The sequence below is a fragment of the Cygnus atratus genome, chromosome 2 (assembly GCF_013377495.2).
Source record: "Cygnus atratus isolate AKBS03 ecotype Queensland, Australia chromosome 2, CAtr_DNAZoo_HiC_assembly, whole genome shotgun sequence".
Lineage (NCBI taxonomy): Eukaryota > Metazoa > Chordata > Aves > Anseriformes > Anatidae > Cygnus > Cygnus atratus.
In genome coordinates, this window is record NC_066363.1 from 96,332,514 (window position 1) to 96,356,321 (window position 23,808).

General features: G+C 38.5%; 1 protein-coding gene across 4 annotated transcripts in view; it reads right to left on the reverse strand.

Annotated features, from left to right (window-relative positions):
* The window catches only part of INVS (inversin), a 99,492-nt gene that overhangs the window by 3,332 nt on the left and 72,352 nt on the right, over window positions 1–23,808 (reverse strand). For 3 of the 4 annotated variants that reach the window (XM_050709194.1, XM_035550618.2, XM_035550619.2), the window contains 6 exons: window positions 22,352–22,458; window positions 18,965–19,177; window positions 10,977–11,278; window positions 7,775–8,579; window positions 1,501–1,730; window positions 384–464 (listed from right to left, as the gene is read on the reverse strand). In XM_050709194.1, coding sequence (XP_050565151.1) covers window positions 384–464; window positions 1,501–1,730; window positions 7,775–8,579; window positions 10,977–11,278; window positions 18,965–19,177; window positions 22,352–22,458 — 1,738 coding nt within the window. The remainder of the gene's footprint in view (window positions 1–383; window positions 465–1,500; window positions 1,731–7,774; window positions 8,580–10,976; window positions 11,279–18,964; window positions 19,178–22,351; window positions 22,459–23,808) is intronic. The other variant, XM_050709195.1, reaches the window with a different exon arrangement.

Genomic DNA, 23,808 nt, shown 5'->3' on the forward strand with positions numbered 1-23,808 from the left:
CACTACCTTTACTTCCATAGGGCTAGCAAATAATTGTGCTGATGAACCACTGCCATAAGCATCTGTAAGCGCTTTTAACCACAGCTGAGTGGCTTATTACTGTACAAACCCATGATATTAAGCTCTTCCCTAGCCCAATCAAAACAGGCTTTCATATAAATGATTCAATATAAGGGTAAAAGCACGGTGCTCAAGTCCAAAAGTAGCGAAAGAACATTCAATCACAACAGGTTGGTAGTAGTTACTTGTCTTGATAAGAGATAACCAGCTCTTGAACAGTTTTTTTTTCTTTTCTAAGATGACCCAAATCACATATATATAAATAAATAAACATTAAAGTCATTTGCTATGTTCCCAGTATTGTTAAAGTGTATGTGTCGTACCTGAGACCAGTGGCACATCAGAGACTTTCAGCTTAGAGGAAGGTCTTGCTGGCTGACATACTTTGCCTTCCTGAGAACGTCCTTTAATAAACAACAAGAACAGCTCTATGTTTATTCCTATGAAGACGTGGTTATGTATAGCTATAAATTATTCAAAGAGGCTACAGCATTATTTTATCCTAAAAAAATGCTCTCATTCATCAATGAGGATACTTGTGAGACATTTTGCACTACAGCAAATTGTTACAACTTCAACAGAACTTTAAGCAAACTTTGAATGTCTTGCACTATATATGTATACTATGTATATATAGTATAGTATATAACAGAAGGAACATTAAGTGATACCTTTTATTTTTTTTATTTTTATTTTTTTGATCATTTTTGGCTATCTAAGCTATAGAGCCATAACAGAAGTGACTTACCACTTGTTATAGTACATATAGCTAGCATGTCTTTACTCCATCAGTGATCCACCCTACAAAGGAACCTGAGTTTAAAAACAATGCTTTTCCTCTATTGTTTCCTCAGGATGCTTTCTTCTGCACTGCATATTCAGGCATACTGCACAGCACTGCAGTGTTGTAAAAGATGATTTTTGCCCTTCCAATAAAAATTGGCTGTCTTCAGACAAAGCAGTTATTAACACTGAACACGACCACATTCTTCAAAGTGAAGTATTTAAAAAAATAACAATAATCAAAATACCATAGAAGTTTAAAATAATATTTGAAAGGTTCATCTGCGTTCCATATAGCTAGCCACTGTGCATCGATACAGCCAGTTATCCCCAGTGTCACTGCTCTGTTCTCTCTCCACATTTATATACGTGAGCAGCTCTGGCAACAGAACTATCTGGTTGCTCAAGACCTGTGCTGGAATAGTGACACGGTGATTCACACGGCTTTAGAAGAAACCACGTTAAATCACAGAGGTGTTTTTTTAACCAGAAACAGAACTAGCCATAGCACCTGAGACTCAAACTAATTGTTACAAATAGTTTAAATCCCTAACGATAAGGTAAGAAGGGTATAGAAGAATTCAAAACACAGGGAACACTTTATAACTTATAAAAATAAAAGTGTAGTTATTTAAAATACAGTGAAAGCAGAATTACCATATATCTGCTTGAGGATGGACTGCTTGCTAGTTTTTATGGCTGAGCTGGTTCTGTTCACGGATTTCAGATTTTTACATGAAGGAACTGACTTCAGAGGGCTATGGTTCAGCTGTTTCTTCCAGGCAACCTGAATGAGGAAGGCAGCTGCCTCTTGTCTCCATTTGTCTTCATCTTTGCACTGCCGCTTAGCACTGAGAAGCCGAAACAACTCCTGTCGTAGATGGTAACTAGAGAGCAGAAAAGAGAAGAGCACTTGTTTTAGGTGACCTGTTTTAACTTCGGTGCTTTCCATGCATCAGTTCACACGGGGGATTACACGAGTAACTGGGGAAACAGAACTCCCACTGATGTGCCAAGTCACTCGGATGAGAAACGTTTGCTCAGAAGAAAAAGTAGGAACTGGGTTCAATTCTAGAGGCATCCCTTGCTTCACACAGCTAATAAAGACCTGGCGTTACGGGTATCAAAGGTTACGGTTCTGCAACACAATACACAGAAAATCTGGAGGAGAGACAATTTATAAATATTTATGATGTAGCACTATAATCAATACTATTTTCTCTGTATTCACAAAATAACATCGCATTTTCGACTGCGCTTTACCACTTTGTATTCTGGGTAAATCAATGCAAGAGAAGCCAAGTCTACCCGCCCATCTCTACAGAAATCTGTGCTGGTTTCCTTATGGTCTCCAAAGATGCTCCCCCCTGCCCTGTTCTGTTCGCAGTGATCTTCTTGCTTTTCTCCCCTTCCCTTCAGCACCTCCCCAGCTCCTAACCTCTTGCGTGTGGTCACAGTCCTGTGCCAAGTGGTGACCGCAGATTATCCGTCCTTCCCCCTGGAGTGTCTGATGGCCCCAGCAGACGAGGAGGTCCCTTATTTTATTTATTTTTTGGTCTTGAATCAGATAGAAGCATTCAATCGGATATTGGCATTTCACACTCACAAGTCAATTAAGTGGCCTAGCAATTAACTCTGAATCTTCCCAGCACAAACCTGTCACAAATGAGCATTGAGTAACACTTGTAAAATATTAATTATAAGTGTTTGGTAAGCGGCCAAAACGCATTGATCAGCTTCCCCGCAGGCATCCAAAAAGGCCTCGGTGAAGGGAGGGAGGAAGGAGGGAGAAGGAGGGGATTTTGTTCTGCTGCTCCATCTGCAACAAGTCCTAAATTAAAACGAGAGACAACACAACCAGACGCAAACTGTTTCAATGTACGTTATGATCCGATGAACTACGGTATTCAGAACCAGCCACCGTATGTAGGAAATGAGGATACAAAAGCACACCGGCATGCCAAAAGGATATGAGATGCTCACTTACAGCCCTAATAACTTTAAACGTTCAATAAGCTTTGTAAATTACCTCTGTAAAATTTGCTGCCTAAGAAAAAAAAAAACGTATTTAGTCTTAATTCAGTGGAGCTTCAGAATCCAGGCGTGTGCTGGTACGCAGCTCGTTAAAGTAGGTACCAAACGTGGGGAGCAACCACGCCATGCCAGTATGTGCCTGCGCTGCCCACAGGATGTAAAGCACTGCCTGACTTCAGGACAGGAGCATTAATGAGAGACAGAAGAAGAAATGCTCCAGTTTTGTTAACTAAGACGTCACTTTGAACTTTTCAGTGGGGTAAGAGGAAGAGAAAGTGAGGGGAGCGTGACAACGACTGCGCCTTGCTAGCATAACTTGTGCTAAGGGTGGGCCATGTGAGCCCCCCGGCAGGAAAAACAGGTGGGGAACTGTTTCAGGCATGAGCAGAACAGAGCAGTACGCTGTTTTCTGCTGGCGTTCAGTAATTACTGCCAGGAGCGTGTGCTGGTGCATGAAACAAACCATTCACAGGCGCGCCACCTTTGCACCCAGCCGTGATTCAGTGTTTGTAGAGAGTTTCTGGTAGCTTTTAGCAATGAGAAAACAACCGCGAGGCTCTGAAACACAGAAGGTGTAGGCAGATATCTTTAGAGTGAGTGTGCATTTTTTTAAATGAAGCTCCTCCTGTAGCAGATTGCTCTGATTCTAGGGAGAAAAAGCAGAACGGGACCAAGTTTGGCGCACTATGAATCTGATCTGTGGTGCCTTAGCAAAATACCCACTACTTAGTCAACAAAGGTAACGCACGTAAAAGAAAGGTGGGATATATGTGCAGAATGACAAAGCTGGCAAGTGGTGGTCATGTTCAGTGTTAGAGGGGCTTGAACACAAAAATACTGCTGGTAAGGTGTGCGTGTAGCAATAACAGGCTGAAAACCCTTGACTCCAGCAGGAGCCCAGCTGTAGCAGCAACCAAATCGCTTCCAGCTTTTGTCAACTCACTGCGGGCCGCAGAGAAGGGAACAGGCCCCAGTGCCCCCGAGGAGAGAGCGAGGCACACAGGGGATCCGAAAGCCTCAGCGAGCAGGAAGAGCACTTAACCTTTGGCAAGCCACACACCTTGACATTCACTCTGGAGGACTGCATTTGTGAGGTTTGCGGACACTGGGAATTGAAACATTTTCCTGAGAAAGGGAAGTTTGGTATGCTTGAGGGGATCGGCGCCATTGTGCTGTGGCTCACAGTGGCTTTCAGTGCACTTCCAGTAAGAAAATCACCACTGCAGAATTTGCAGAGGAGTGAGACAAATGCATGTAACCCTCACTTAGAGAAATACCAGGACTCGAGCACATTTTTCTACATGTCATTAACGTACAGTTCTCTGGCTGCCGACAAGTGCAGGCTGTTTACCAGCGCAAGCCTGGACTCAGAGACAAATAGGGGAGACCCTCTGACTTGGGACCCATGTCCTAAACTGAAACATGAACCCTCCTTTTGGGAGGATGTATATGGTCTGTGCTTCAAAGCAAGAGGCAGAGCTTTTATATTTTTGAAAATAAGCATTACTGCTGGGGTAATAGCATGGAAACAGGGAGTAGAAAATCTGGTCTGATTTCACAGCCCCCATCATCCACATGGGTTTCAGGACAGTTGGATAATTAAGCTCATGTTGAACTTGAGCCGTCAGCAGAAGAGATGGCTGAGCTCATAGACCTGAGAGAGAAGGTAGGAGGGAAGCACGACTCCTCTTGGCAGCTCAGTGCCCTCACCTCGGCATCGTTGCCCCCTGAACTGCCCGGTGTTCAGTCGAAACGGCCACCAAAATTAATGCATCGTGGTGTTGCTGCAAACTTTATGCCCCATCAAAGCTCTAGCAACAATAAATTCTGTGCAGATGTAAGAAATGAGAGCGAAGGAGTAGCAAATGTAGCCTCTCTTGTAATCTTGCAGGATTTATGATACTCATTAATGTTCTATACTATGTCTGTGAGTTTTGTAGATGCTACAAATATATATATTTCTCTTCATTACTTCTTTAAATAACAAATTATTAAACAATCTTTAATCCCCACACTTTCCACAGTCTTTTAAGTAAGTGAATAACCACCTAGTGCCAAGAGACCAGTCTATGGATGAACCTTCATACGCTTCCAGTTCAGGTAACACATCACCATGGTTTTACAGGTGGGTATTTTGGAAAGGTCTATCCAAAATCCTCAGATAATCAAAAATTTAAATGGAATGCAAAGATTTCTGCAGAGGTAAGCCAGCTCGACACATGGCTTCAGATCCTGATTCTTGAGAGGTGATTTGCACGAGTGCTCAGTGTGTATCTTTACACTTCGACTGAAAGCTGTATCGGGCACCTACTGCTTTGTAAGGACTTCGATTTGCTGTTGACTGAAAACAGCGTAGCCTTCAGAAGTAATAGTATCACGCATGGATGTACTCCCTTAATCTAATCCTGACTTCCTTTACTTTTCGGTATCCAAAAGGATCTGAAAGCAAGACAAGAACTCAGGTTTCAAAGTAGAAGAGAAGTTAAAGGACAATTTAGAAGATTTGGGAAAATTTGGGAAGCAAGGAGGCATTTTCACAGCCTCTAGTAAGCAGCAAAGGGAGCTGAGGGCAGAAGTGGTGGGAAAAAAAAGTGAGAGCTTTGACTTGCAGATCCGTGTGGGTATACGAAGTACGTCATAAATAGCAAACAGAGACCAAAGATGCGAGAAGTACAGAAGTACTGTGTACAGTGACACTGTATTAAAAAGTCAGAATTTTCACCCCTCAAAAAGGCTCAAAATGAATTAAAAATAACGTGTTCCAAAATGTCAACATTCCTCTGGAATAGGAGTGTACTTACAAAAGCCAATGTCACTTTTGTATGCCAACAACAGCGAAGAGATAAACTGGAATATTACTGGGCTGTAAACCCAACCTCATGCTGGGAAATACTTTGGCTAATCAATAAAAGAGCTGGAGCAAACAGAAGTATTTGTTGAGCCAACGTGAATGTTTAAATGGCCATATTTCAGTTAGGAACAAACAAAGCACCAGCTTGGACCATGGGGCACCTGTGCTGGAACCCATCCCACCTCCACCAGTGGCCAGCATCAGCTGTCTCCGTGCTGGACAAAACTTCTCTGCACTTCCTAAGTTAACTGTAAAAAGTGCCGGGTTCTCAAAACTCCGCAAACAACAAGCTGGTGATACTTGCCTCTCGGCTACCTGGTGTCTTGTGCAATGGGGAACACGGGTAGCACTCCCCTTGCAAAATAAGGTCCATAGGATTTTTCAAGCCTGGAAACACCACTGTACGCAGGCGGCACAACCTCATGGTTGCCACCTTTCAGAGCTACGTGGTATTACACCACCAGATCTCTTCTTTTCAAAACAGCAGGCTTGCACAGCAGCAATTCAGAACTGGTCTCGCAATTTTTGGTCGTGGCCTTGCTTACCAGAGACACAAATAAACATACTGAAAAGTGCAGTGTGTAGGAGTGTAAGAGGTGTGAAAAGGCATTTTGGTACTAACAGCGAGATGCCAGTATGTCTGCCTCAAGCTTGCCTGCAGGAGTAGAGAGAACACAGGGATGTCAAGGGCCTGCATATAAAAAAAATAAAATAAAAATATTTACAGGAGATGGGGGAGAAATGCTGAAGGCACGAAGCCTGACACCAACCTCTCCTGCAAGCAGGTGCCTCCCCATCCTTCTCTATTTAAAAGACCAGGCTAGACTAAATTCCCCCAACCTGTTGGGCAGAACTCCTTCCCCCATGTCCACATTTGCTATTTAGTGTGTGAGACACCAAGACCCAGGGGAAGCGAGGTCTGCCTGGCAACTCGGCGTTTATTCCGCAGGCAGCTGGACGTTAAGTCCTGCTTCTGCTGTCGAAGGAGACTTGCAGGTTTCCTTCGTATAAAGAAAGGAAGTGACTGCTTTCTGAACGCTTCTAGACATCTCCCAGCTGCTCCTTTTGATTCAATGTGCTCAGGAGAACAATTTTTGAATCACTGCTAAACTACAAAACAGGTTGTTAGAGTTGAACTCTGTTAGTTTTTCTGCAATTAATGTTAAAGAGAAAATATTAAAGCATTTGTATGATAAAAACGTGAAACTGTTAAGCTAGTGAGAGACCTGGAAAGATAAGTTATGAGTAAAAATCTGCAACTTATAGTTTTATGCATCCATATAAAAACTGAAGAAAAATTCGAAACTAGAAAATAGGAACTACCTACGTATTATATGCTGACCTACAGCTGCCACACTCCTCCTGTCAATTTTGAGAAGAAATTAACTACTAAGGTGCATGTTTTATCAAGAATGACTCTACTTCTGAGGTCAAAACTCATGCATTCATGGAAGCAGGACAATGCTGTGGGAAAGCAAATGGGGTCATCTCACTCCTTCCTGTCTGCCTCTTCTGTGCTGCAGTCATTCCTGCTGAATACTCAAGTCAGGTTCAAGTTTTGGCAATGAACTCCCTCCGAGCTTCCAAACTGTTTGTTGTTTGGTTACTGAGTTAAAAGTCAAGTCAGAATACAATTTTGGGTGTGTCAGTAAATGGTGGTGAAGGATCTGGTTACCATAAAATCTGCTGGAGAAAAATCACATTCCTACACGAGCAAGGTTGCTAATGAACGTGAGAGCAGTGAACTCGAGGCTTAGGCGGATCCTGATCAACGCTCTACAAAGAAATATCAATGTGTGAAATAGAAGTTTAATAACTCCTCCAATTATTAAAAGTGATCACTTACCTTGCACTTTTTATGAACTTACTAATGCAATTCTAGGCAACTGGAACACGCTTCCACTTGTTTGGTGAAAGATTATTAAATTCCTGATTTATCACCGGTAATGTTACAAGCAAAAGGACCAAATAAAACACATTGCTGACGTCTAATGTGATTTACATGTAATTGTATCCCATCTCTAGCTACTGAAATAGCAGCCTTACCTTCTCCATGTCCTCTGTATAACAGTGGCAGCATAGTTCTTCTTCCGAAATAGCTCTTTTCTTGTTCTTTCTTTTTCTATTATCTGCATTCGAATCTCCAAAGGGATTAGTTCAATATTTGTACTTTGCCATGCGACAGAACATAATTGATCATCTGCATTCCTGGATCCAATTACGCCTGTTTTTTCCAAGTTCAAACTGTCATCAGAGGCAGAACACGCTGCTGGATTTCTTGGCACAGTTCTGGTAGATTCTGTCTCGGCAGACAATAAAGGGGAGGGCTTTTTTGCTAATTCATTATTTCCCACATTGTTAGTTTGTTCTACGGCATGCACGCTGGCATTTCTGGTGTTTACAAATACCGTTTTGGCACTCCCTGGTCTACTAGAACCAGCTGGTGAACATCTCTCATCATTTACCTCTTTATTTCTGGATTTTTGCTGATGCCTTTTGCCCTTTGGAACAGCTTCACACTGCTTTGAATTTCTTGCAATTCCCCCAGCGCAACTGACGTTGCATAAGAACACCGAATTTCCTTCCCCATGGTCCCTGTTACCAGACGAAGACTGACTTTGATCTCTTAATTTCTCCCCAGCACTAGCAGTTCTACAAGCAGAAGTATGCCTTCTGCTACCACGAGCAGAAGTACCATTTGCCTCGATGGTGTGCTCTTTGTGCTTTTCTCCACCCACTTCCGCAGCAGCTGCAACCTGATGCTTGGCTTCAACTTTTGTCACCTCTTTTGCTTTGCCACAATGGAAATGGACACAACTGGGCTTGCTTTTGATGTGTTTTCTTGATAATTCTTTAAACAGAGAAATGGAAACAAACATTCAGCATTCAGTCTCTGATCCAGAGTTTATTAGATCCAGGGTTTATTACCCTATTTTTTTCTCAATTAAATGAAAAAAAAAAAGTATAAGCAGGAAGAATCAGAAGAAGTAATGATTGCTTGGAATAGCACAGTCCCAAACTTCTTCATTTGCTTACCATTCTACAAGTATCTCTCTCTCGCACGCTAAATCTGAACTAGATGCCTAAAAAAGTTCAGAGAGAAAAACTGTTTCTTCACCTACCTGAATACAGTGTCTTTTCCAAAGAAACCAGCTCACCACATGGCAGAAGAATGCAGCCACGTGAGCTCACCTTCTGGTTGCAGTGAGGACACCCTAACAGACTGTCATTGTTTCCAGCATTTATTTGCTAAATTTCTGCTCTATCCACCCTGCTCTACCCTGGCACACAATGTCAATGTAGCATACTGACCCAGGAAACCCAGGGCAATGGTTTTGTCAATACTTCCCTTGATACCCTAAATAAAACTCTGAAGTCCTTCCCATTTTTCCCTTGTTGCAAGATTTCTTTTCCCAATTTCCACACCCAGGGCAGAAAAATAAATGAGGTGTGGTGACTGCTTTTAAACACTCTTGTGAGAATGACTTGGGAGCCAGACTGGGGTGTAAAACTGGAAATGTCCTCCTACCAGACACCTTACATTTTACTAGGGAAGCAAACAGGAGAATGAGAAATAGAACAGACTGGATGAAACCTGACAGGCAGGCTGTTAAAGGGGATGTAAGAGTGGAAAAAGCGAAGATAGAAAGCTTTGATATATTAAAATCAAAGAAAATCACCCAGGTTATCCAAATCCTGGTAAAACCATCCTATATTTGCCCTCACTGTAATACTTTTGTGATACTCTCGTCTGGTTAGCAGAATATGGCAGATTAGCAGTTTATACAGAAGAAACTCAGGATTATCATCAATGATGTCTCTGACAGAGAAGATTTATCATGGTGACAGGTCAATATAGGCTGAGAGGCTACTCTAACTTGCACAGGATTGTCATATGGGTAAATAGTCCTGTCTGTTATAGGACAGGAAGAAAAAAGATCTATAATATAATCTATTTTAATCGAGTATTACTTTAATTAATTATTTTTTAGATCTACGTTATTCTTTTTTCTCATCTTCCAGAATGCAGAAGGAAATTCCCTCTCATTACAACAGGGGAACAGACAATTTTGAAAGTGCGCTACTGCAATTTAAAAAAAATGTGCCTTTTGATGCCAAGATTTCTGGGGCATAATTCCACTCCCAGTGAAGCCAAGTACAAAATTACCAGTGCCATCAATAAAAACAGCAGTAAAAAACAGCAATAAAAAAGAGCTGACATTCAGTTCACATGTATGAAACTTCCATCACTGTCACATCAGTTTGATCTCTCAAAAAGTTACTTTTTACAGATGTGAGAAAAAAGAACAGAGTCTTCGAAAAAAGGGCTTTGTCATTCTTAACTCACCAGAAGCTACTACCTGGTTTGTAAGTATGGCGTGTAGAATGCTTTTTTATTTCAACCATAAACCATTTTTGTTATTAGAGCAGCATGTGCAAAGCAATCTGAACAACTGGGGAAAAGACAGGAGAACATCATTTAAGTATTCTAGATCACCTTTTCATGTTGAAATAAACTTTCTTAGATAGCTGCAAAGAAGCAATATCAAGTACGGAACTCAAAAAATAACTTTGCTGCTGCTACTAGAATTAATGCAACTCAACAGCTGCAATAACATACGTAGGAGATAATATATATAGAAAGGAGGATTTCTGGGTGGAGAACAGATCAGAATAAAGCCACCAGCTAAACTATAGTTTTTACATACTGTTAGCAGGTGCAAAAAAACTGTTTGCAACCGCTGAAAATCTTTCTGAAGTGACAGCCCACAGGATCTACATTTATGTTTAATTCCAGTAAAACTTCCGATGAAGTCCATCCGAGTTTTGGTCACAAGAGGATTGATTAAAAAACCTCAAGAGAACTGATCAAAGAACTTCATGAGTTGATCCTGTGTCAACTTTCCTAGCATCACTCCAATAACAAAAAAAAGAGTATTTCTGTAAACATGGCATATGTAAATATTTCAAACACAGGTATTTTGCACTAGCCAAGAGAGGGTCTTGATAACTGAAAGGTAAATTGTTTTCAGTATGGAAGAAGTAGATATGTTTTCGTGCACATCAGTATTTTTGACTACCTAAGTTGACAGCGCACACAAACAAGAATCTGTATCTAACTCTATCCCATATGAATTGCTTAAATAATGAAAGAACAAGAAATGACAGAGTAAAACAGGTCCTACATATGAATTTCCCCAGACGTGGACAAAAAGAATAATCAGACCAAATAAAAATTATTACAAACCTTGCCTGATTTTATGACCATCACTCTGAGGCTCTGAAGATGGGCAAGTATCCTTTGGTGTCCCTTTGCTGTGACAAGCTTTAGGTGAACCTCTACTGTTTCTCCCTGGTTGAATTTGGGAAGCACTGAGAGAGAGAGGTCTCTTACTCTGTATATCAGGTTGTTTGTTAGGCAACTGCAGGATGCTGGTTGTTTTGTCTCGATTCACCGGATTCTGTTGGACTCGAAACTTACTTTGTTCCATGCTCTGCATTCCTTTCTGCAGCTTGGCTTCTTTTCTCTTACTTTCTTCTTCACGTTTCCTGTAATTATAGTAAATACCATAAGAATTTCAAAGACAAAATTTTGGGAGCATGTATCTAACTTGAACACATTCATCTCTAGAAACCTGACACTGACAAAACAAAATCTTGACTATGACATCTTTTTTTTGTGAGAAAGGGCGACCTGTTATATTGAAGGGTCTTAGCTTGATCCAAAATAGCAACTAACTTGCAGCTACAGCTTAATGAAGGCTAAGTCCTTAGAAGCCAGCTTCCCATTCACTTTGCAGCAGTAAAAACTGATTTTAAAACACCCCCTAATTTAAAACTGTGTAACTTAGGCTTTTTTTTTTTTTAATGCAGATACAAAAATGAAAAGCATAGTTTCTCTTTACATTAGTTTTCTTTTTAAATCTAAGGAAAAAAAAGTACCAGTGGAAGGATTTGAAAAAGGTGTCAGAAAACAAGAAACATGATACTAATAAGAATGCTTTGAATTAGTAATGAACCATGCTTTAATATAAATAGTAATGCAATGCATTGTATTTATTTGAAAATCAGAAAACTTCATAAAAGACATGTCATCTGTTTGAAAATTATTCTTCTTATTTACCTATGTAATACCTAATACAGACAATTACCAACCAACTGCAAATTAGCTATAGGGCTAACTTGCTGGTATATACTTGGCATTGGTAGATAATTAAAGAATTTATTTTTAAATAAACTTGATCTAGTGGGTGGCATCCCTGGCCTTGGTAGGGGTGTTGGAATTAGATGTTCTTAAGGTCCCTTCCACCCCAAACTGTTCTGTGATTCTATGATTTTACATAAATGGATTACACATTATACAAATGATAAATACTGAAAACATGAGATGGGAATTAAAAACTTGCGTGCACATATTTTACCATTACGATCATTATATTTGATTTCTGAAAATGAAAAAAGTCACGTATCTTTTAAATAGCACAGATATAAAAGAATTTTGGACAAGGTTATGAAAGGTACATCTGTTCAATAAAATTTTGCAGCCTATTTTGAAATACAATGAAACATCATTACACTTTACCTTTTAAATTGTTTTTCCTACAAAGCAGAATAACCCAATAACAAGTAGCAAACGTTACCTATCTACCTACCACTGAATTTGTTTTTATAAATTAAGCACTGGTTAGGAGACGAAGTGACACTTTTCATGTTGGAATGGACAGCTGGTAAATGTCGTATCATGTAGCTGCCTGGTATTTTAACTTGCTTCCAATGCTACAACATAGTTTGCAGCCTGTTGACACATTAGCTCACAGCACAGCATATGACAGGTTAGTTATGCAGCATGCCATCCTCGGTTCCTGTGAGTCGCATCAATGCCAGTGTATGTCATTTCAGTGTGACGTGCCAGGGAGAAGCCTTAACTTTATCTGTCAGGACTATCACATGAAGTACGCCCCGCAGAAGAAGCTGGTTGAACTTTGTACCTGAAAAGCTGTTAATTGATCAAAAAAATACACTCCTGGCAGCCTGAGGCTCAGTATTCCCCGTGGCAAGGAAAAAGGGGCTAGTTTCAAATAATATCGGCATTCCACAAACAGACTACGTGGGGATGCCTGTCTCGTGTACAGTATGGATCTCACTGCCATTACTCTGCCATTTGATCTGATAAATCAGATCTTACTATTCACAGAACAGTCATTATCTCTTCTTCACACGAATCAAGCAGCCTACTACCAGTACCCTCCACTCAGCGTTAGAAAAGGAAGTGTGAGCCAGGTTGTGTGACACAAGAAAGACAGTGGCCTGCACTCTTTGGACTAGCAGATTAGCTCAAAACGTTAACATCAGCAACATGCCAATTGTAAAGTTATGGAAATGACACAGGGCTGGAAGTTGAGAAGAAGTAAAAGGGGATTTGTTTAAAGCTCATTTGTGTGCTAATTTTTCAGATGAAACTGATGAAATAATAAAAGGATGGGATTTCAAAGTTCCCTATTCATAGGCCATCATCCTAATTGTCAGAGTAGAGCTTAGCTGATTAAGCTTCCTGAATACTTACAAACCTCCCCTTGGGATTGGCTTTATTTAGTCACAAATACAGTTTGTTTTACAGTGAAAGATATTTTCAAAATAATAAAAAAAAAATAATCAATTTTTACTCTTGTCTCAATTAAGAGAGTAGGTTTCATGAACAGGTAAAGGAAGCAGACAAGTTTCTAACTTAAGGGCTCTCAGTCATTCTCAGGAGGTTTCAGCAACTCTACAGGATCCAAATGCAGACTCTAACGTTAGACAACTACAGCTAGATAGTGATAATATACCTGGCAAGCCAAAATTGTCCACCTTAACTGCAACAGAATTTTGTCCTTGAGAGTCTTAAATTTATACTTCATTACAAAAGTGACGCAGTGGAAACAGGTTTTGGCACCCAAAAAAGAACAGTTTCAGCCTTAACCATTTGTGAAGACACAGAGATGCTTTGATTTTTTGATCCAGCTAAAATGAATTCAATCTCTTCTATTCTATTAAAAACATTTGGTTTTTTCTATCTGCTCTGTGGAGAACGTTTTAAGTTTAGAACACATCCATGTGCCTGGAGAGCACTTACAGAGTTATCCTTGCAGAAGAAGTTACTTTAAAAATCCTACCTGAAAACAGATCTCCAGCTGTGATCCTACTACTGCTGAGGCTTTATCTGGACAAAGAGGAGTTATGTTTCATGTTGTGTAAGTAGCTATCTCCTGCTAATACAATCTTGCATGGTTGCTTTTAAAAGCATGGCACTGTTGACTCATGACACGTTCAGCTTCTGATCGACTATGACCTTTTAACAGATAGTCCTTAACAAAAATGTTAAAAAGCCAGTTAATTACTGCCAAGTATTCCTGTGTTGATTGGCCTTACAAAATGTGTAGAGGTGTGCATTTGTCCTTACCTGACCTCTTATTTTTAATTCAGTCATTTCTCATATGTATTAACACCAGTCTGATTTCTAAATCAGACTTCAGTGTGCTTAGTCTTCTCCTTGCTACCATTTGCAAATTTAACGCTTTACTTCTTAAGTGAAAACACTATTGTATGAGATCCAGCGTGGATTTATCTGAAATTCTAATCAATACATACCTCCACCAATTGAAGGTTAAGCCATCAAGAACTACTCTGCATACGTTCTTCCAAGCAGTTTTTCACCTATCTAATTACAGCTTAATTCAAGCTACTTTGCTCTGATTTGCTAATGAAAGCAACACACGAGAAAGTATGAAAACTTTAGGCAAATCTTAATGAGAGCTACTTTTTCTCCATGGCCACAAAACTCATTAATCTGTCACAAAGGAAAATCGCATTGGTTTGACATAATTTGTTCTTAGCAAAGTCAGGACAGCCATTACTTCTCGTTTCGTTATGTTCCAGGTACATATGGAACTATACAGAAACAATATAAGTTTGTGTAGTCTCCATTTGCAGACGTATTCAAAACCTGACTGGACATGGTCCTTGGCCACCTGGTCTAGCTGACTCTGTTTGAGCAGGAGTGGGGATGGACTAGGTGATCCCAAGAGATCCGTCCCAACCTCAATAATTCTGTGATTCTTGGTACTGAAGTTCATAGGGCCTTCTCCTTTTCCTCTTTGAGAAAGTAGACACTGCTCATTACACAAATACTGTAGTCCCACCAGTCCTCCTTAAGTTTTAAAGGTAACCCTTTTATGATTATATCAGCTAGTTTTCTATATATCCCAGGATGAATTTTATCAGGCCAAGCTGATCTGAAAGCATCTTCCTCATCCAATTAGTCTCTAAATTGTTCTTTCAGTATTTCATCCTGCATTCCTACCCTTTGTTGCTAGTATGAATTCCATTTGCTATTGAACATAGTTTGACATCTAATGAAGACTACAGCAAAAAAACAGAAAAAAAAAGAACATTTCAGTCTTCTTACCATCACCTGTGGACCAACTCTTTTTTTGCCTCTTTCTAAAATGCATGTTTACAATGATTTCTTATGATACGTCACAACCCTTGCTAGTTGTTTGTATTCTATACCTCAGCTTTTCTAATTTTATCATTGTATTTTATTTCTGTCCGCATTTTTTGACGATGGCACAAACTTTCCACTATGTGCTTTCCCTTTTCAGGTTGTTGAAAAGCTCATTATTTTCTCTCTTGCTATACTTTCTATCTTCACTCAGCATGCAGGCCTTACTACCAGTTTTTTGAAGGATCTCATAATCTACTTGCACTCTCTTGCCCCTAGGAACAGTCTTCTAAATCTATGGAAGGCTATTTCATTGAACTATTTTCTTTCTGTTCTTCTCTTCCTAAATATCATGACTTATTTACTGTTATTCACTTTCATCCAAGTTCCCTTTCATATTCACGTTCTCAGGCAGTTTCCTCCAACTGGTCAGAATCAAATTCAGAAGACTTAGGAAAAACAGAGAAGTATGGTTTCAGGAACTTATTCTGAGAAATTCAAAAGGAAGGTGAAAAACTGATGAATGAGTTCTGAAGCCCTTTCAAACCCCAATATCCTGATTATTGTTTTTCCTCTGAATATGTTTTAAACACTTTACATGATCTTCCTAAAGATCAGGTTTTCTAAAAGAAAAGCTTCTTTCTGAAAAAATTTAGAAGTCCAACATTTTACCTCTATGTAGAGCTACAGACCATTTTTTAAATGTGTCCTTCCTTTTCTGAGCTACTGTCCTAATGCAGTGCTTCTTCCCTGATCGGTTCAACACAATATGGAATACATGTTGGAAGGGATCTCCAGAAGACATCAAGGCCAACATTCTGCTCAAAGAAGGGTCATCTATGAGGTCAGATGAGGTTGTTCACAGATTTATACTGCAAGGTCTTGAAAATCTTTAAGGATGGAGACTGCACCAACTCTTTGGGCAACCTGTCCCACTGCTTGACTGTCCTCATGGTGAATTTTTTTTCCCTTATTTTCAGTCAAAATTTCTCATTTCAGCTTACGACTATTATGAGCTTCCTAGGGACTGAAGTGAGGCCAACCAGTCTGTAGTTCTCCAGATTGCTCTTCTGGCCCTTTTTGAAGCTGGGTGCAACATTTGCTGTCCTCCAGTCATTGGGGACTTTCCCGGATCTCTGTGACCCTTCTGAGATATTCAAGAGTCAGTTTGCTCAGCAACCTTGGACACAGCTCATCTGGTCCCATGAACTTGCCTGGGTTGAGTTCTCTCAAGCAATCCCTCACTTAATTCTCAGTCATTGCTGGCAGCTCTCCTCCTTTCTGATCCATTCTCTAAGCAGAGAGTCCTGGAAGCCTTCTTGGGGAAGACTGAGGACAAGAAGGCCTTGAGTACCTCCACCTCATCTGTGTCTGCTCTCACTAAATCACCCACACCATTCAGAACAGGCCCACATTTTCCTTGCTCAGCCTCTTACTGTCAGTGTAGAGGCAGAAGCTCAGCTCATTGGCTGGGATATCCCTTGCCAGTCTCAACTCCATTTGAGTTTTGTCTTTCCTGCCACCATCCCTATGTGCCCAAGAGATGTTTTTAGGCTTCTCCACAAAGCCTGTCACTGCTTCCACCTCTTATCTCTGTCATAGCTCCTCCTCTGCTTAACCAAGCCAGTCTCCTGATACATCTCTTTGCTCAATGACATAATAATGTGCATGTTGTTTTGCCCTGCACCAATTTTTATTCTATAACATACTAATTCTTTGTTATAGGTTTGTGCAACTTGGGAGAGACAAATATTTCACAGACGTTGAATAAAGTGAATGTAACTTCACAGGAAAATAATACAAATATGAGACGGTGGTTAACTTTTTTTTTTTTTAATGAACAGGCTAATTAATAACATGCAGATTTAGGGCTGATTTATGTTAAGTGTGACTCTCTAAAAGAACGTATTACAAAACAAGTTTAAATCCATGCACTAAAGTAGGCTTTTTTGTTGTTTTTAGTTTTGTTTCTTTTTCAATCTAGTTCACCGTTATTCTGGATTTGCACATGTCTACTCTTATCTGGAGAGCAGATTTTTAAACATCAGTAGGGATATTAATTGTTTGTATGTAACAACACCCTGGCCAAGTTTAACTGTGGACTGCACAGATGGACATTCAGAATGATGACAACATAATGTCCCCTCCAGTTTATTACAGATCATAAAATTGCAATTAAATAAAATTTGTTATGTGTCAACTTGATTTGCTTGTATACTCCAATTATATTTTAATTCTGTTTTTATGGTATTTGGTACACAGACTTTGTTTCTATTGTTTTCAAACAAATCAACAACTTAGTAAGTTTCAGAAAGTACTTTAGAAACTCACAGAGGAAAACAATGAAAAAACCACACCCAAATTTCCATGAAGCAATCCCTTTTTGTTTAATCTTCTGGATGGGGCATCACAGATTCCTCTAAAAATGACTGTCATCACAAAGAATATAAATACCTCAAATTGGTAAAGTCAGTTGTGATCACACAGCAAGAAGCTGAGTTCTCCAAATTAAAAAGAAATGTATAAGATATTCAGAATATTTTCAAAGGCAGCTTCTCCATGCATGGGTCTGACTTGTACCAACTTCAGAAAATACAGCAGTAGGAGGGCTGCAAGTTACAACTTTAGGAGCTAAAGATGTGAGCGAGAGATTAGTTATCTGGTATTTCTAGCTTTGATTCTCAATGGGCGTTAACAAGTATTAACCAATATGGTAGTAGCAATCAAAGCCAGTGAAGGTCAGACTGGCCACTTATGCAGAGCAAACTAATTAATTTGAAATATAGCTGCAGCTGATTTGTCTATGATACATAGATACAAGAAAAAACCCTCTATGTTCAGTGATTATGTTGTCTCTTCATTCATATGACCTCTTTTTACAGAAATAATAAAAAAAAATAGAACTATTTTCAGACTGTTATGTTTTTCATTCCAGAATCAAATCTCTTTAAGAGAAACCATGTGCTAATTTGTTCTTATTCATGTTGTGGACCTTAAGGATACAGATCAACCAACTAAAGCATTCTGATGATCATTTCTGTAATTTTGTATTTTAGAATTACATCACTTTGCTACCATTGTTTCAATTAAATAGAGCAGAAACTCAATCAGAATCTACACATCTTACAAACAACTATTCGAACTGCATATGTTAGTTATCTATAATCTAATCTAATGATTTCATGGTAATGGTCAAGTGCATAAAATCTAACTGCAGTGTATGATACTGCCAAGATAAAAATTACAAATAAAATCTGGAAGGAGTTCAGTTTGCTAGAAAAGCACAGCCTCCCCTATGAAACGGTTAGTTAAGCCTTATTTAATTGGGCTTTTCCAAGTACATCTCATTCATTTTCATCTACTTATTAATTTCTTTTCAAAACTGTTATCAAAGATCTGCTAGGTCAATAATTATTTTCACTACTATAGAGTGATAAATGTTTTCCCAAACTTTCTATCATCATACAGAATATTAGCTAAAGATAATGATTCTAATACGCTAGTTTCCTGGCGTTTGGTATTTTGCCTTGTTCATGAACATTATATAAACATTCTTATTTAATTTGGGATTGCCTGAAAAACTGTTTTCATCATAGTTTATGCAAAAAAAAATCCATTATATGCTTGCAAGTTTCATGAATTTTAGTAAGAGGAACAGAAAGTGATGATGAGTAATGGATAAAATCATACACTAATATACATAAATTTACAGTAAATGTCTGTTTGCTAGAGGATATTTCAAGTCTCAGACTTACTTGGCAGCAGCATCTTTTCTCAGCTGTTCGTGTTTCATTAGGAGATTCTTCCTCTCTTGAAAAGCCTTTCTAACTTTATATCCTTTATAGACAGCCTGAATTTTGAAAGCCGCAATGTCCTGTATAGCAGCTATAGACAGAGCTCCATGTTCTAACATGAACTGAATCACTTCATGGTGTTCCCCAAGCAAGGCATAATCAAGTGGTGTGTACCTGAAAAAAAGAACACGGCAATCATCACTGAACTAGATTCCTAATATAATGTGCATTCATGTTACGAGATTCACCCTGAATAAGGCAACTTCTAGTATGAAGACTACTTAAGCAGTGTTTTCAGTAGGCTATTGTTCTTATTTTAAGTATCATTTTCCTGTTTTGCTCATTGTGCATACCATGATCATGTTTAAGGCTTATTTTAGTTTCCTAACTTGGTGGGCAGTAGACAATATTAGGTGCCAGACCCAAATCCTCCAAAGCCCTAGCCACAGGAGTAACTACTTTAAGCAAACAATCTGAATTTAAGTTCTGAAGATTTACTGTTGAATCTGGCTTAGCTTCTATAACAATGACTGAGGACAGCAGAGCTGGCCAGCAAGAGTATTAAATCTGCATTAACGAATAACATTTTTTTTTAAGAAGCACTAGAAAGACTTAAGTCTGCTTTCAAATTGATGCAGGTGATAAAAGTATTAAATCCCTTTGCTTTTTAATAGTGTCAAAGTTGCCTAAGCACTTTTGAAAAAAAATTCCTCCAATTTCTACTGTCGATAGGGAAGCAAAATATGCCTGCCTCCCTCACCAACACTGAAACATTAGGCAAAGATATTTAGTGAATGAAAATTATCAGTCACAAACCACAATCAAGACCATATAATGCAAGATCTTCAAGCAGTAAGTGTCAACGCATATAATTGTGAAAATTAGGGTTCTTCTTGATGGTAACTTGCTAGGACACAATACTGGTAAGCAAAGAAAAACAGACAGAGAGAGCACAATTGGACTTGCCACCCAGCAATGATTTGATGGAAAGATTAACAGTATCTGAACTGAAGTGTCTACAGGAATAAAGACAATGACATAACACGAAAATCTGTATGTCAAGGTGTGTTGATAGCATTTAAAGAAAGACAGATTTTTTGATAACCCAGGACTGGGTACTTCAGAAATGGCTTCATTTCAGAAAAACACGTTTTTAAAGTATAGCTGGTTTTGAATATTTTACTTTACAGGTACAAAAGATATTGAAGTAAGCTTTATGCTGCTAATATGTATGTACCAAGACAATATTATGGATCCCAGTCATGCAGACCCATATTCTTAAACACGGATTCTCTGACTCCATTTGAACTACCTTAGAAAGTAAAAAGCACTCAATCAAATCTGAATAGGGGTTTGTGTAACTGGACACTACCCATTCAAGGCTGCTCATGGACACTTCTCACAACAACCCATTAATCTGTTGTGTCAGTCCAAAGGCTATTACAAATTTTCTTTTCCATTGGATTTTTTTTTTAATCTCTAAAGCAGATAGCTTTTTAATCAAGCTGGCTTCACAGTAAAACACACAGAGAAGACATCGGCCATCAACTGTTACACGTAATCTAGCATTAAGCTGGTCAAGCTAGCCTGGCATCACACGATGCATCCAGGACATACCGTTGGATTACCAAATGCAAAAAACAACAACAAACTTACCACCCTTCAGACTAGCACTTGATTACACACATGCAAGAAACTGGGCAACTTAAAATCATAGATGAAATCTCAGCTCTATCTTTTCACAAGCCGATTTAGTTTTAACTGCTAGGTTTGAATCTTGAACTAGTATCTCATACCGCACTCTAAGAACATCAAGAGAAGCTTCTTTCTGTAGGCATATTGGAAAAAAAATCACTATTTTGTGAAACTGTTACTCAGTGAAAAAGCAATTTCATCCAATTAGATGAACCATATCCACCAGGTCGTTATTACTCTCTCTTAAAACACTTGACTTTCTTTTCCACTATCCAAACTTCTGCTGTTTTAAAACTGCTTTTAATAAAACAAGGTTTTGTAGGTGTCTACTAAGAGGCAATTGTGCAATTTCTATATATAAAATATGTGTTTTGGAAAATTAAAGACTGATTCATCTCGAAATATTGGGGATATGCTTTGTTCTGCACATGGACTAGTGCTTAAGAGCTGACATTTGGAATACTGCTAGTTATATTTTGAGTAATCTAGGTTTATACATAAGAACATACATGAATGCCAGAAGAGAAACAAAAATAGATACTAACTAAATGACTATAGTAACACCACAGCTAAGGTCTTTTTCTGATAGTTCAATATCATCAGTACATTCCAGCAATGTAAGGAAAAGAACAGGCTCCTTTCTAGCAAAATATTGGCTTTTAATTGTACTTATTAAGAGTAATTTAACTACAGCTGTTTATTTAATTTTCTATCAAAAATTACTAGAGAGAGTATTGGCACTACTTAATTAGGAACTACTTAAAGCTTTCATTTGTGTTTCTCACTAAAAAAATGAGAATACATAGAAAAGGAAAAGAGATCTGAGTGGTTAGAGCAGAGAACAAAGGAAAAATGATGAGGGAAAAAAAGCAATTAAAAACTGGGATAACCAAGGAAGTTTCAAGCTTAGCACTAAAATACGGGGCTTAAAAGTATTTAAATCATTTAAAATGTTGAAATATTCAAATGTATATGACATGCTGATCATAATTTTATTTATGATTATGATGAGGTCATCTCCTCTAAAAAAGCATTACAAATTTCTGCTAACACTAATTATCTTCATGGTCAGGTGACCAATTTGAACTCCACAACCCAAATCACTTTTAAAAAACTATTATTTACGTGTCAATGAAAGACAAAGAAAAGAGGTGTAAATGTACTGCCTCTTTATGATTATAGGAAGATTTTTTTTTAAATCAGGCCTTTAGAATACAGTCAATCACCAGGTAATTTGTAATCACCATTTTAAAATGTAACATTACACTTCTCCCATTTTCTTTCTTCATAGTGTATTCCCATCAAACAGAAAAATTCCAATCTATGCCAACAGCAGCGGAAATGCCTTTTCATTTTTCCATATCCATTGTCAACTTCATATAAATGAAAAACATCCTTAATATTTGAAATGAGACTAGAACGTAGAAATCCATAAACTCAAGGTTCAAAAGTATAAACAGTTGAAGTTTACACTTGCAATGTCTTACTTAAAGAAGAGATTTTTCACATTAGAAATTGAAGCTCAAGATTATAGCATTCCTTTTACATACAAGGAAGATCATGATTCTGTGAAAATACCTGAACATTAAACATTTAAATCAATAAGTAGCACTTATGCTAAATTAGAAAGTAACACATTCAGACAAGTAATACCTTTCCTCGCTGTTCTCCATATGATTAGGGAAAGCATCAAAACCAAGCAGTAACTTTATAGCATCAAGGTAGCCATTATTACAGAGCCAGTGTAAAGCAGTTCTTCCCTATAGAAAAAAAAGAAAAAAAAATTATTCCCAAACTCTATCACACCATAATATAAGTTACAAATCGTACTGTAATTCAATGCTTTTCTGGACATGAAGGACAAGCAGATCTTCTAAATAAACTCACTTGTTAAAATAAAAGAGTACATCATTTAAAAATGAAATCACCTACTTTTTTCTTTGTAAACTAGATTGCTAAACTAGTGCTTTTTTTACATAAAGTAGCTGAAAATTAGCATTAGGAGACTAGCCCTGTGGGTGATTTCTTTGCAGCTATGCTGCCCTGGTCTGAAGCAGCTCTCAGCAACCTTTGTAATTCAGATTGTTTTCTAGGTTGATCCAAAATACTCTGACAAGACTGAGAGAATTATTACAAAAATCAAAATCTGATGAAGTTCAGGGAAAGCTTATCAGCTCGGGCAAACACAGAAAGAAAGACTCCAGTTGTGACTTCTCTCACATGAAGCAGAAGTCCAACTCACAATACGCTCACTGTACAGTACACTGGCTGCACTCTGTACAACCACTATCACCATTCTCGGGACTGGGATCACAGAATCACAGTATGAATACCTTGAGGTCTGTTATTATCGACAAAACATAGGTTTTCCACTTCACTTCTAGGGCACGCCTCTTGTGTCTGCATCTTGCTTTTCTGAACTCCAAATTTAGGAAATAGGCTAGAAGACTGGGTATCATGGAAAAACATAAAAAAACGTTCTGAGTCCAGTGCTAACAAGCTGGTCTATGAATCCCAAGTGCTGTAGGGCATCCTGTAGTGTCTCTGCGTGAAAAAGTCGCCTGGAGCTATGTGGGCACCTGCATTCAGGCTGATGCCTTATGAAGCTGGTAGCAGGTTTGGAAAACATTCCCAGAATACTCTGGAGAACTCATAAGAAAAAACACTTTTCCATTACCTGGAATTATTCATGCCCTATAATGAATAACTAAAGAAAAGTTTAATAAATTGGGTGAAATTCTTTTGATTGATGAAGTTCTACTGACTTCAGAGAAATAATGTCAAATAACAAAGAAATCTGTTCTATGTTGCACAATTATCCTGGCTCCTAATTCCACTTACTGCTTCAACAATGGCACAAGAACATATAAACAAACCATTGGTGCCTTTATTTATTTATTTATTATTTTCACCTGGAAGAGGTACACACATAAATAATTGAAGAAGTTCTATAATCTCACTTGCAATATCTTACTTGCTCTACCTCACTAATACATGCTGAAGAAACACACTACAGACTACAAAATCACATTCTTATATCACTCGTCAATAAGGAACATTAAAAGTGAAGAAATAAGATGCTTAAAATGACTCGTCATAAAGATCACACT